Raw genomic sequence first — 12,517 nt, forward strand, 5'->3', positions numbered from 1 at the left:
ATGTATCAATAAGGCATTTGTGGGCAGGTACATGACGGAGGGGTAAGAGACAGTAATGGAAACAGAAAAAGGAGAACTGCTTGTAGGAAGATGTTGCAGTACTTAGTTAAGGAACACTAAAATAAAATAGCAACAAGACTTCTATAGTGATTACTGTGTGTTAGATACTATTCTAAGCCCTGTAATTTATTAACACATTTAATCTTTGGAATAATCCTGTGAAATATGAACTACTACTTGCCTTAAATGTGAGGAAACTGAAACAGAGAGGTTAAGAAACTTGCCCAAGGTCAGACAGCAAAGTAACAGAACAAGAATTTGAACTAGGCTAGGCGCGGTGGCTCACACCTGTAATCCCAGCACTTTTGGAGGCCAAGGCAGGTGGATCATGAGGTCAGTTAGTTGGGCGTGGTGATGGGCGCCTGTACTCCCAGCTACTCAGGAGGCTGAGGCAGGAGAATCGTTTGAACCCGGGAGGTGGAGGTTGCAGTGAGCCGAGATTGCGCCACTGCACTCCAGCCTGGGTGACAGAGCAAGACTCTGTCTCAAAAAAATAAAAGAATTTGAACTAAGATGGTCTGGCTCCAGAGTCTGTACTCTCAATAACTGAGTCACGTGCTACACTGCCCAGAGGTGACAGGGCTTCATCAGGCTCATCCAGAAGTTCAGTTTGCCCTGTATGTATTCATGCATTCATATTCTGAGCACAGCCTATGGATGATGTTACTGATTCAGTGGTGAACAAGGAGTCATATTTCTGTCTTTCTTTCTGAAACAGAGTTAAAAGCACTACATATAATTAAATCCCAAAATATGGTTCCATTATGTAATCAACCCTCAAATAATTGGTTATCAATTGTAGCCTGCCTGTATGGAAAGAATGTGTCAGTCAAACCAATACAAACACATGGCCTGACTGACAGCTCTCTTTCCATTCTATATCATTTATTTGGTATGCTGGAATTCATTCTTTGGGCCTATGTGTTGATGAAAATCAACATTCCTGAGCCTGATGAGCCCTGCAACACTGATGATATCCTTTCTACTTCTGTCTTAGAATTGTCTCTAGGCTACAATTAAATGATATAAGCTCATTTGTTTATTTAAACAAGGTATATTTACACTTATTTTCAACAAGTATCTTAACAGTACTTACAAATTCTTCCAATATCTTCAAGGTGAGCCATTACTTCTGATTCACTTTTGGTCAAATAAGGATGGTGAATGTGTGGAAACACTTAAGTTAGTACCCATGTAGTTGATTCAACTCAAAGACTTACAATTGCATAAAAGTTTATTAATTTTGGATAAATTATGTACGCTACTTTTCATGAACCTAACACTTTAATAAGCTGTTTAAAAAAAATCTCATACAATGGTGACCTTTCTTGAATATAGTTCTCTTAAATCCTAAGAGGAAACGGTATTACTCTTTGGCCGTAATACCAGCACACCTTATTTTATTGTGCTTCACTTTATTGTACTTTGCAAATAAAGAGTTTTTTACAAATTGAAAGTTTGTGGTGATCCCCAGTCAACCAATTCTATTGGTACCATTTTCCAACAGCATGTGCTCACTATGAGATGGTGATATGGTTTGGCTGTGTCCCCACCCAAATCTCATCTTGAACTGTAGCTCCCACAATTCCCACATGTTGTGGGAGGTGCCCGGTGGGACGTAATTGAATCATGGGGGCAGGTCTTTCTTGTACTGTTCTCATGATAGTGAATAAGTCTCACAAGATCTGATGGCAAACTTAATAGATAAATGCTGTGTGTGTGGTTTAACTGCTCCACCAACCAGTATTCCCCCATTTCTCCCCATCTCCTTGGGCCTCCCTATTCCCTGAGACACAACACTATTAGGCCAATTATTAACCCTATAATGCCCTCTAAGTGTTCCCTATAATTAATAACCCTATAATGAATGCCCTCTAGGTGAAAGGAAGAGTCGCAAGTCTCTCACTTTCAGGAGTGTCCAAGGGAGAGAATATAGGCATGGATTCTTAGTTTCTGTTTCTGGTTGGGCCAGTAAAACCCCTTCCTTATCCCTCTTTTCTGCTTATTGCCAAAGACAGAAACTAAAAGCCATGGCTTCAGGCTGCTAAAAGCCTAAGACAAAACAAAACAGGACAACAACAACAACAATAAAATAAGGTGGGTTGGAGAAGCTTGCAACCAAAAGCTAGAAATAGTTAAGCTTAGTGAGGAAGGCATGTCAAAAGCTGAGGCAAGCTAAAAGCTAGGCCTCTTATGCCAAACAGTCAAGGTGGGAATGCAAAGGAAAAGTTCTTGAAGGAAATGAAAAGTGCTACTCCAGTGAACAACATGAATGATGTGAAGGTGAAATAGTCTTATTGCTCATATGGAGAAAGGTTTAATAGTCTGGATAGAGGATCAAACCAGCCACAACATTCCCTTAAGCCAAAGCCTAATCCAGAGCAAGGCCTCCACTCTTTTCAATTCTATGAAGGTTGAGAAAGGTGAGGAAGCTGCAGGAGAAAAGTCTGACGTTGCCAGAGGTTGATTCATGAGGTTTAAGGAAAGAAGCCATCTCCATAACATAAAAATGCAACGTGAAGCAGCAAGTGCTAATGTAGAAGCTGTATCAAGTTATCCAGAAAATTTAGCTAAGATCATTGATGAAGGTGGCTACACTAGACAACAGATTTTCAATGCAGATGAAACAGCTTTATATCAGCAGAAAATGACATCTAGGACTTTCATAGCTAGAGAGAAGTCAATGCCTGGCTTCAAAGCTTCAAAGGACAGGCTGATTCTCTTATTAGGGACTAAATGTAGCTGGGTGACTTTAAGTTGAAGCCAATGCTCATTTATCATTCTGAAAATCCTAGGACCTTTAAGAACTATCCTAAATCTACTCTGCCTGTGCCCTATAAATGGAAAAAAGCCTAGATGACAGCAATGTCTGTTCACAGCATGGTTTACTGAATATTTTAAGCTTACTATTGAGAAGTACTGCTCAGAAAAAAGGATTCCTTTCAAAATATTACTGCTTATTGACAATGCACCTGGTCACCCAAGAGATCTGATGGAGATGTACAGGAGATTCATGTCCTCATACCTGCTAACAAAATATCTATTCTGCAGCCCATGGATCAAGGAGTAATTTTGACTTTCAAGTCTTATTTAAGAAATACTTTTTGGCCAGACACGATGGCTCACGCCTGTAATCCTAGCACTTTGGGAGGCTGAAGCGGGTGGATCACTTGGGGACAGGAGTCCGAGACAGGAGACCTGGCCAACATGGTGAAACCCCATCTCCACTAAAAATACAAAAATTAGCTGGGTGTGGTGGCGCATGCCCATAGTTCCAGCTACTTGGGATGTTGAAGCACGAGAATCACTTGAACCCAGGGGCGCAAGTTGCAGGAAGCTGAGATTACGCTACTGCCCTCCAGCCTGGATGACAGAACAAGACTCTGTCTCAAAAAAAAAAAAAACAAACAACAACAACAAAAGAAATACTTTTCATAAGGCTATAGCTGCCACAGACAGTGGTTCCTCTGATGGATCTGGGCAAAGTAAATGAAAACCTTCTGGAGATGATTCATTATTCTAGATACCATGAACATTCATGATTCATGGGACGAGGTCAAAACATCAACATTAAAAGGAATTTGGAAGAAGCTGATTTAAACCCTCAAGGATGACTTTGAGGGGTTCGAGATTTAAGTGGAGGAAGTCACTGAAGATGTGGTAGAAATGGAAAGAAAAGTAGAATTAGAAGTGGAACCTGAAGGTGTGACTGAATTGCTTCAATCTCATGATAAAACTTCAACAGATGAGGAGTTGCTTTTTATGAATGAGCAAAGAAAGTGGTTTCCTGAGATGGAATCTACTTCTGGTGAAGATACAATGTTGTGAACATTGATGAAGTGACAATAAAGGATTCAGAATATTCCAAAAATGTAGTTGATAAAGCAGCAGTAGGGTTTGAGAGGACTGGCTCCAATTTTTTTTTTTCTTTGAGACTCATTCTGTTGCCCGGGGTTGGAGGGCAGTGGCATGATCTTACCTCACTGCATCCTCTGACTACCAGGTTCAAGGATTCTTTTCCCTCAGCCTCCCAAGTAGCTGGGATTACAGGTGTGTGCTGCCACTCGCAGCCAATTTTTGTATTTTTAGTAGAGACGGGGTTTCACGATGATAGCCAGGTTGGTCTCGAACTCCTGACAGCAAGTGATCCACCTACCTCAGCCTCCCAAAGTACTGGGATTATAGGCATAAGCCACTGCATCCGGCCTAGGATTGACTCCAATTTTGAAAGAAGTTCTATGGGTAAAAATGCCACCAAATAGCATCATGTGCTACAGAGAAAACTTTTGTGAAGGAAGAGTCAACTGATGTGGCAAACTTCATTGTTGTCTTATTTTAAGAAATTGCCACAGCCACCCCAGCCTTCAGCAACCACCACCCTGATTAGTCATCAATACACTGATGAGACATCAACATCGAGGCAAGACCCTCCACCAGCAAAAAGATGACTTGCTGATGGTTCAGATAACTGTTAGCATTTTTTAGCAATAAAGTATTTTTCACTTAAGGTACGTATTTTTTTTTTAGGCATAATACTATTACACACTTAATAGACTGTAGTACAGTATAAACATAACTTTCATATGTACTGGATAATAAAAAAATTCATATGACTTGCTTTATTGCAATATTTGCTTGACTGCAGTGGTGTGGAACTGAACACGCAGTATCTCTAGAGGATGCCTGTAAAATCTCCCACAAATATTTCAGAAGTAAAGGATACATTTGGCTTTCTTTTGGGAGTTAATGTTCTTTGCTCAAATCTTTCACTATTATTATAGTAACAATGTATAATTTTAACCTTAAAGATGCTAACTTTATGAATTTTTAATAACTTTTCTGAAAATTTTATATATTATGGATTAGACTAATATTCCTAACACACATTTACTTTTCAAATACCAAAATATTAGATTTATACACATAATACACATTTACTTTCACACACCCAAATCCAACCATTGTAAGTTTAGGTCTATTTAAGCTCTTGAATGGAATTAGATCAACAGAAGCATGAAGATGAAAGGAAAAATAATCATTACCAATGATAATTTTTAAAACCTGTTTACTTTTTAAGTGTAACTTCGAAAAGATACATGCAATAAAACTGCTTTCCAAGTGTATATAAAGTAAATAAAGAATTAAAGCTGTAGTAAAAATTAGAACAAAACTGAGGTTAACTATAACTTTTCCTTTCCTGATTTCTGTAGAAAAGACTGAAATTCCAATAGAAAGCAGAATCTTTAGTTCACATTTTCCCCCAATAATACAACTGTTATATAAAATAAGCATTTAAAAATAATGTTTTTATTTTTAATTTCAATAAAGCAAAATCTAATAAAATAGCATTTCATATGATAAAATTATAGTTTTCCTAAATAAAATAATCCTAATATACTTAAAAACACTCAGAAAATATGCAGTCATAGAAAAGAGTTATATAAAAAGGCCAAAAAAGTCTAAGCAATACATTGGCTTTATTAAATCTAAAATAAAAAATAAATCCTGATAGAACTCTTCAAATTTGTTTTAATAAACAAAAATCTACAAAGTGACAGCAAGAGCTTTGATATCACCTAAATATTTAAAAAAGAAGTGAACATGACTATTACATGAAAGAGAAAAATGAAAATACTTTTAGGTTTACATATTATTCCTCCAAGATACAGAATGTTTTAAATGGCTGTCACCATTCAAATGCTGTAAGATGTGGAGTATGAACTTTTCTATATAATTAGGTAAAAATAAAACAGACATATGATTCCAAAAAGGAGTATTCTGTAATATACAATTTCATAAGGTCCAAGTAAGCTTAATTATGAATACATATTCATGAGATTTACTTCTCTATTCTTTACAAGTTGAAATAGAAGTATTTTTATAAATATATTTTCCTATTATTTTTCTTTTAGTATTTACAGAAAATATTGCAGAGCAAAACATCAAAGGTTAATGTTGCACAACTAATACAACTAATACCTGTACTGTGTTCTTCCTACGATTGACTTTCCTTCTCTCCATTGAGCAGTCACATCGCTGGGATCAAGTAAGCCTTCAAAAATATGCTCCCAGAGATACAAGCCTGGTAATTAACAACAAAAACAAAATCAAAACAATTTACTGTCTCATCTACTTTAGTGCATGAGACAAGTTTACGTTCTGTTCTTTTACTCATTTGATTATAAAACCAGAATGCCTCCCCTTTGGGCCGTTGGCAGGCAGTGCTATCAAGCAACAGCTCCAAATCATCAACATGGCAGCTAATGAGAGACAGAGCTCAGAAGCTGTTAGTGTGTAAAATGTGGCAAAATGTGAGTTAATATTAAAGACCTCTCCTACTCTAGATTTGAGAAACCCCTAATTTATATGGATCTTTACCACCTGTCTTATTCTGAAATGAAATGTATTATATTACAAAGTAAACTATACTATGTGGTTAGAACTGCTTTTATAACAGATTGGGGGAGTTGCCATTTTGTGCCAAATGGAGCCAGAGGAGCTCATGTATTTACATATATTAATACATTCAATATGTCAAGGGGATATTACCTCCTCCTCACTTGAACACATATCCCTGAATGCATGATCCCCTTCATAGACAAATGTCATTGCATCTTTTCTCCTTATGGCAGCCCCTGATGTTTTATCATGATTTCACCTGAATGAAAGCTCTGAGAGTAGAGGAGAGCAGTGTTACTCAATGAGGCACTATGGAGACCATACACCACCTCTGTGCACCCTGTTTTGGTTACACTCAAAGAGGTTTTTGTTCCATTCTCATTGTACCCTGGTACTAAAGGAAACGCAAGCCACCATGTTTAAAATGTGGCCAATTAGATAACGCTTTCCAAATGTGATGGGTTGAATAATGTCCCTCTGCCCCACCAGCAAAGATGTCCATATTCTAATCTTTAGAATCTATGAATATGTTACCTTACATGGCAAAAGACACTTTAAAAATATGATTAAGTTAAGGATGCTGAGGTGAAGAGATTATTATAGATTATCTAGGTGGGTCCTATGTAATCTCAAGAGTCCTCACACAAGGGAGGCAGGAGTGTCAGAGTGAGGCAAGGGATATATAAAGATAGAAGCAGAGGTCAGAGTGATGTGGGGCCATAAATGAAGGAATATGGGTAGCCGCTAGAAACTCTAAATGGTAAGGAAACAGGTTCTCCTCTAGAGCCTCAAAAAGTAACACAGACCCCACACATTTTAGAGTTCTGCCTTCAGAAAGGTAGGATACTGCATTTGTGGTAATTTGTTATGGCTGCAATAGGACGCTATGGATTATACAGTTAAGATTATGGTACCTGGAAATGAGGTGCTACTGTAACAAATACTTAAAAATGTGGAAGTGTCTCTGAAATTGGGTAATGGGGAAAGGCTGAGAGAACTGTGAGGACATGATTTTAAAAAGCCTAGATTAGATTGCCTTGAATAACCTGCAGATAGAAATATGGATGTTAATGACTCAGCTAGTGAAGACTCAAGAAAGTGAGGCAGAGTAGAGAAAACCTGTATTGTCTTAGAGGATATCTAAATGATCACAAGCAGATTGTTGGTAAGAATATGCAATGTGTTTTTTTTTTGAGACAGAGTCTTGCTCTGTCGCCCAGGCTGGAGTAAGGTGGCATGATCTCGGCTCACTGCAACCTCCACCTCCCGGGTTCAAGCAGTTCTCCTGCCTCAGCCTCCTGAGTAGCTGGGATTACAGGCACGTGCCACGATGTCTGGCTAATTTTTGTATTTTTGGTAGAGACGGGGTTTCACCATGATGGCCAGGCTGGTCTTGAACTCCTGGCCTCAAGTGATCCACCGGCCTCAGCCTCCCAAAGTGCTGGGATTACGGGCGTGAGACGCCATGCCTAGAATATGCGTATTAAAGAAATTGCTGGTGAGGGCTCAGAAGAAAATCAGGAATGTGTTATTAGAAACTGGAAGGATGAGGATCCTTGTTATATAACAGTAAAAAGCTTAGTTGGATTGTATCCTGCAGTTACATGGAAAGCAGAACTTGTGATAAACTTTAATAATTAGCTGGAGGGTTCCAAGCAAAGTGAAAGGTGTGGACTGGTTTCTTCTTGGTGATTAGTGAAATATAAGAAAAAAGAGATAGAAGGAAAAACTGTTAAGCAAAAGGGAACCAGAATTTGATGATTTGGGAAATTCTCGGACCATTAAGATTGCAAAAGATGTGAAAAATTAGATTTGCTGCCTGAAAAGGGTGTTCCAGAAACAAGACCAAGGATGTGGCTGCACAACCTTTTGCTAGTGCCTCAGAAGGATCAGAAGATCTGAATATTCATTTACACAAAGGGCTCTTTGAAGAGATTATACATGTGACTTACAGGTCTCCTCAGCCATCTCAGCAGAAGCCAGAAATGGAGATGGGATTACTCAGAAAAGATCTGCAGAGGAGCTTCCCATCTAATGGAGTGAATCCTGTGACATACACAGGAGGCCCACAAGGTTCTTCAGAATGTTTTATGAGCAGAAACACTGCCAGCTTGGACTAAAAAAGACAGCAAGAGGTCACAATGAAAGAAGGCTGATGGGCTCTGAAAATTTTACCAGCTGTCAACAGGCTGATAAAATTACTAAGCTGCAAACTTGTGCTACTTTTTATGAAAAAGGAAAAGATGACTTCGAGAGTGTGGCTGAAATGCCAGAGGGCAAAGCTGTACAACCCATAGATTATTCCTAGGCCTGCAATATCATCTAATGGAGCTGCCCATTTAGATGAAATTTAGATTTCAAAATTGCTTGGACCAGTGACACTTTTTTACTTCAATTTTTCTCCCCTTTTGAATGAGAATTTCTATAGCGGTATTTTATAACTGTGTCTAGAGAATAGGCTGATGAAAGTAGCATTTTTCCTGCTAGCAGAGGTGTTAAAAAAAAAAAAAAGGTAGCATTTGATGAAATTCACTTGGCCACTTTGCACTTATCAGATTGAAAAGAGAGAAGTCTGGAAATGAAAATCTGAGATTTAAAAGAAGAAATCAATATTAGAGACTTTATTTAAAAAATAATGGCTAGAACTTGATGATTGAAGGCTTGGTTTCAGGTACTTGAAATTTAGAGGTTGGTAGTAATATTCCAGCATATATACTTGTATGTAAGTATGAACAAATTTATGAAATACCATGAGCAGAGCACTATGCTCTGTACATTTTCCTTTCATCTGGTACTTTCTATCCATATGCCTTATTGTACATAAACCCAACTCATGTTCAAAGGCCACATAAAGCGCTTCCTAAGTCACTAAATTCTTTGTGACTCTTTAAACCCTCAGGGCCCCATTCTCTAATTGAGCATAATATGTATCTTAGAACACTACACTCTCATGATATTCACAGCAAAAATGCTTCTGTGGTCAATCAAGTTTAATCAACTACATACTATAATATATTCCTTCGCTGATACAATGAACATTATCATATTAAAGGCTCTTGAGAAAGGCCTGCAATGAAGAACCTTGTTTAACTTTGTACTCTTCAGTGTTTCCCAAATGTGTTTGGCCATCAAGGGCAGGGGCCACATTTTATACTTGTGTATCAAGTGTCCAAAAAATACACAGATTCATGAAAATTCAGTTGACATATGCATTGCAATCTAATGACACTATACAGCCTACTCAATGTATCAATAAATGAAGCTGTGCTCTGCTAAAGACCAACAGTGGAATATGTATGTGTGTACATTTACAAACAGATGTTGTCTAATTGGAAGGAGAAAGGAATTATTGACAAAAAGCGAAAAAATATATCATGATGCCTTAATTAACAAATTATGAAATAAATTATATTAAAATGAATTTCATATCAATAAAGTACATTTTATAATGCTTTTTACATGTCTTCCTTCTACATATTAACTTACCAATGGCAGCTTTGCCCCAGATTTGTACACTGAGGTCTGTTTTTCCTTTCGTGGATTTATTTAATATTTGAAGGCTAGTTTTAAATCTGTGTTGTTGCTCATTTTTTTCATCTCCTTCCCAAGGATTCCATTCTTCACTTTCCAAAGTGGACTGTTCTGTTTTAAAAAGAGTAAGTGTTTACCAGTAAGGTATTATTGCAGTTGTAGGTAAATTCAAATCATTTAAATTAAGTGTTAGTTCTAATTTCATCCTAACTTTAATTTCTGAGAGATAGAGCAACTGAATTTAAACTGGTAATACACAATGAAAACAAAAAAGAAAATCAGCAATTTTTTTACTGAACTTTTTTTACTCTGAAAAGTCTTAGAAATAAAATGCTACCTTGAGACAGGAAAATTATCTTCCCCAACACAAAACCTTTAAAAATAACAGGATAATATGTATCAAGTTACAGGCTTAACTTTTGCAATTATTTTTATCCATTGTATACAGGTAACCTATGCACAAAAAACTGACTTCAGAGTGTAGTGTTCACCAGTCTTAGATACATCGTGCAAAATTCTGAATAAAGGGAAAGAGAAAGCCGAGTCTGATCTTAACACAAGTTAAAACACAGGACAGGGGACCAGAATTTGGAGGTAAAGTCTGCCTTATGGTCACTGCAGGATTAGAGAGGGCTTTGTTTCAACATGGAAACGGATGTCTTAAACCTTGCGGCGATTCTGAGGCCTTCCAGGAGCATTCCCGCAAATCTCTGGCACTTGAGACGACGTCTTGGATTTTAACACGTGTTTGAAAGGCGTGCGCGCCTGTCACCCCCTGGGATCGGGAGCGGGGAAGGCATGTGAGATCTGGGTAAGAATGAGGACCATTCTCCAATTCCGAGCCAAGGGCTGGCTCGAGAGGCTGTAGGGGGCAAAGCGCTTCTCAGGCCCTGCGGCTAATCCCGGACTTGAGAGCCGGGTGCGGGGACCCGGCCCCAGCCGCCCAGCAGCCCCAGCCAGGAGCGCAGAGCCGGAAGGAAGCCGCCGACCCAGTCCTACCTCGGCCGCGTCTCTCCCGCGCGGGGGCAGCCCCCTTCCTGAGGCCCCGCGGGGACCCAGCCGGCGCCTGGCGGCGGCGCCCGAAGAAGACGTGGTAGGCAGCGTAGAGGGAGAATAGGCAGTACAGGGCGATAAGAAACGAGCAGAGCCGCTTCCGCGTCAGCCGCATCCCACTCGGGCTTCCAGTCAGGCATCCACCGCCATGGAGCGGGCGGAAAGAGAATCCGCGACACCGGCGGCGTCCGGCGCAGGCCCAGCCCGTTTCCAGGCAGTCCCCATCCAAGGCTCCTCCGCCCAGCGCCCGGTACAGCCCCGCCCCGGGCACGCCCACCGCCCTCCTCCCGCCCAGGCCCCGCCCCCTCCAGTCGCGGCTCATCCACCCGACCGAGGGCCTGGCCACCTTCGACACTGGAAGAGGGGGTACTGGAGCGGCCCCTACCCCACGCTGCTTCCAGACGCCGGGCTGGGTGGGAACCTCTCTGACCTCTGCCGTGTACTCATTGCACCTTTCAACCCTGGCCACTTTTCCCAAGTATATAAAGACTCGGGGGAAAAAGAACACCCGCGGTGGTCCATGAAGGCCATGTGAAGGCATGGACCGTGACGTTTTTTGCTCTACATGGAATCCCTAGCGCCTAGGACAGTGCCTACTACATTGATAGATGAGTGAATATAAACGTCCTTTAAAAACATTAAGTGATGATGGATGGTCGCTTAACATTGTGAATGTAATTAATGCCACTCACTTGTATGCATAGAAATAGTTAAAATGTAGAACTCATGTTTTATATACCTTACTGCAATAAAAATATTTTTAAAGTTAAGTTTTATTATTATGTGAGTTGAACGCACATAGGCATGCAATATTTTGTCAAATAGAGGCTGTAAATGTGAATGCTTCAATAAACTTTGTGTCCAGCCTTGGCAAGATGGGCTACAATGTTTTGTCAGTTGCATCTGGTACTACTGTTCAAATTACCCAGCAGTCTTGTGACAGTGTGTCCGCTAATTAGGGTGACCAATGGTCCCAGTTTGCCCAGGACTGTAAGGATTCTCCAGTTGGAGGATTTTTAGTGCTAAAATTGGGAAAGTCCTAGGAAATCAGTAAAATTGGTCACTCTAGTACCGACCCTAAACTATTAGGTCAAACACTTTACCCAATCTCCCAAACAGTTCCCTGCCTCAAAAGACCTGTTTTAAATCATTTTTGCTCAGACTCCCCAAATCCTATAAATATCACCCCCAACCTTCTCCTTCTGAGACTGCCAAGCTTCTGTCAAAGTGTGGCCTCCCTTACTGTAGTGGATTTAATAAATTTAGCTTTCCTTGATTAACAGGCTATTCTGGTGTCTCAGGGAGATGGCAGTTGTTTCATGTACACTGTATGGTTGTTTATCCTATTATGTGTGTGGAAATGACAATTATTTAAGGATAGGAAGTAATTACCTTATAAGTACTACAAAACACCCACTGTATCAATGTACATTCAGATGCTACTGACTAATGGTTTTACTATTGAGAAATGCAT

The 12,517-nt window shown here is 39.7% G+C and overlaps 1 protein-coding gene across 4 annotated transcripts in view; it reads right to left on the reverse strand.

Moving 5' to 3' along the window:
- The window catches only part of RXYLT1 (ribitol xylosyltransferase 1), a 29,692-nt gene extending 18,443 nt beyond the window's left edge, over positions 1-11,249 (reverse strand). For 2 of the 4 annotated variants that reach the window (XM_019039392.3, XM_055358104.2), the window contains exons 1-3: positions 9,946-10,064; positions 6,610-6,731; positions 6,040-6,142 (exon numbers count right to left, since the gene is read on the reverse strand). Coding sequence is in view for 2 of the 4 variants with exons in the window: in XM_004053494.5 (XP_004053542.3) it covers positions 6,040-6,142; positions 9,946-10,101; positions 10,990-11,158 (428 nt within the window). In the remaining 2 variants the exon portion in view is untranslated. Of the gene's footprint in view, positions 1-6,039; positions 6,143-6,609; positions 6,732-8,411; positions 8,576-9,945; positions 10,102-10,989 lie in introns of those variants that run through there. The other 2 variants (XM_004053494.5, XM_055358105.2) reach the window with 2 other exon arrangements.
- Positions 11,250-12,517: the final 1,268 nt, after the last annotated feature.

Source organism: Gorilla gorilla, chromosome 10 (assembly GCF_029281585.2).
Source record: "Gorilla gorilla gorilla isolate KB3781 chromosome 10, NHGRI_mGorGor1-v2.1_pri, whole genome shotgun sequence".
NCBI classification, from domain to species: domain Eukaryota; kingdom Metazoa; phylum Chordata; class Mammalia; order Primates; family Hominidae; genus Gorilla; species Gorilla gorilla.